This window comes from Octodon degus, unplaced genomic scaffold (assembly GCF_000260255.1).
Source record: "Octodon degus isolate 3935 unplaced genomic scaffold, OctDeg1.0 scaffold00016, whole genome shotgun sequence".
Classification (NCBI taxonomy): domain Eukaryota; kingdom Metazoa; phylum Chordata; class Mammalia; order Rodentia; family Octodontidae; genus Octodon; species Octodon degus.
In genome coordinates this window covers 17966951-17969090 of record NW_004524592.1, presented here as the reverse complement: position 1 = coordinate 17969090, position 2140 = coordinate 17966951, and the positions used below count along the sequence as shown (strand labels likewise).

The following is a 2140-nucleotide window of genomic DNA, read 5'->3' as shown; positions in this document are numbered from 1 at the left end:
AATAAGTGCTTCCCTGGCAAGTACAAGGGCCTGAGTTCAATCCCTGGTTCCGCAAAAATAATAATAATAAATAATAATGTAAAAACAAGATGAACACATACCTCAAGGCACTTCAGAAACAGACCTTCCAAGCAAGCTCCTTTGTCATCATATAAAAATGCCTGTGTTAAAACAGAAAAAATGTTTTATGAAAATATAATTATCCTTTTCATTTTTTTTTTTGTTTTCTGGTTTTGAGGCAGGGTTTCACTATGCAGTGCAGGCTGGACTTGAACTCACTTTGTGGCCCAGGCAGGCCTCAAACTCATAGTGATCCTCCTGCCTCAACCTCCCCAGTGCTGGGGGGCGATATTACAGGCACCCAGGGGCCAATTCTCCTTTTCTTAAACATCTTCAGTAGCAAAAATAAATAAACAAATTAAGTAAGTTACATAATAAAAGCGCACTTTGCTTAAGTTGGATTTGAAAGTGCCTCCATAAAATGCTGATTATTCCTCTCTCTGCCCAGTCCAAGTGAGAGGGAGGCCCACCAAGAAAGAGTTGGGGAACTCAGGCTGGGCTGGAGTCTGGCTTGGGCACAGGACACTTCCTAGCTCACACATAGCCCTGACTTCAATCCCCAGGGCCACCAACACAAGCAAAAAAATGAAACCCGTCATTCATTACAGGGAGCAAGGAGAAGGCAAGAGTTGTTAAGAGTCACTGTACTGATACGGGGGGTTGGTGTTTGAAACCAGGTATGGGCGTAAGGGCTGTAGTGCAGGGGTAGAGCACCTGTCCAGCATGCACAAGGCTATGGGCTCAACTCACAGCACTGCAAATGAACAGAGGAGGGGAGCCAGGGAGATGGCTCAGTGGAATAAGCGCTTCCCTGGCAAGCGCAAAGGCCTGAGTTCAATCCCTGGTTCCGCAAAAAAAAAAAAAAAAAAAAAATGAACAGAGGAAGAACTATGAAGTATTTAAGCAGGTGTAGGGATGCACATCTGTAATTCCAGCATAGTCTGGGAGGCTGGAGCAGGAGGATTGAAAGTTCAAGTCCAGGGAGAACCTGTCCACAAATTAAAAAGGGGCCCAGAGATGTAGCTTAATGCAAAGGCCCTGGGTTGAGTTCCTATTACTGAAAAATTTTAAAACTTGTTGCTAAGGTACAATGAGTAACTCATGTCAAATGTGAGGGCTCTGGTAGGCAAAAGACACCAAGGTGATTTTCGCTCTCTCGCCTCTCCGTGAGTCTCCAGCCACTTCTCACAGTAGTTACGCTAAGAGCCCTTTATTATGGGTGCTGCCTTCTCTTTGGGAAATAATCCCACAGTTTCTGACAAGATCAAGTACACAGCTGATCTAGTAACTTCATTCTCAGGTATAGACACAAAAGAAAAACATCTACACAAAGACTTGCACGAAAATGGTCATAGCAGCATTGTTTATAGTCGTCAAAAAAATGGGGATAATCTAAATGTATGTCAACCAATGAGGGGCAGTGAGATAGCTCAGTGGTCTAAGTGCCTGCTTGGCAAACACAGAAACCGGGATTTGATCCCCAGCACCACATGCCTGGCTGGCCCCACCCCCAAGCATGGTGGTGCAAGCCTGTATTTCCAGTGCGGGGAAGGCTGAAAATAGAAGGATCACTACAAGACTGAGTTATGGGGGGCCTGGCCCTAGCTCAGGCCTTTAAGTGGCTGCTTCCACAAAGCTGTCAGCCTCAGGTTGCTGGAGTTCGAACCTCACACCTCTCCCGCTGGCCAAAAGTGCCCTGAAGGCATTCGAGCAACAAAAAAAAAAAAGACTGAGTTATGCAGTTGAGACCCTGTAAAAAATACATTAAAAAATAAATTAATTTTAAAAATAAATGTATGTCAGGGGCTGGTGAGATGGCTCAGTGGTCTAAAGCACCTACTTGGAACAAGCTTGGCAAAGCACAGGGACTGCGGTTCGATCCCCCAGCACCACATGCCAGCCAACCCCACCCCCTGGTGGGGTGAGCTGGCCACACACACACACACACACACACACACGATAAATAAAATGTTAAAAATAAATAAATAAATAAATAAAAATAAATAAATGTACGTCAGCTGACTAGAAATATAAAATAAGATATAGTAAATCCACATAAAGGAATATTCAGCAATGAAAA

The 2140-nt window shown here is 44.3% G+C and overlaps 1 protein-coding gene across 1 annotated transcript in view; it reads right to left on the bottom strand.

Moving 5' to 3' along the window:
* The window catches only part of Zgrf1 (zinc finger GRF-type containing 1), a gene marked incomplete at its 5' end in the record, with an annotated part of 95048 nt that extends 94878 nt beyond the window's left edge, over nt 1–170 (bottom strand). Inside the window, one exon of the mRNA XM_023710167.1 lies at nt 102–170. Within this exon, the coding sequence (XP_023565935.1) occupies nt 102–170 (69 nt within the window). The remainder of the gene's footprint in view (nt 1–101) is intronic.
* Nucleotides 171–2140: the final 1970 nt, after the last annotated feature.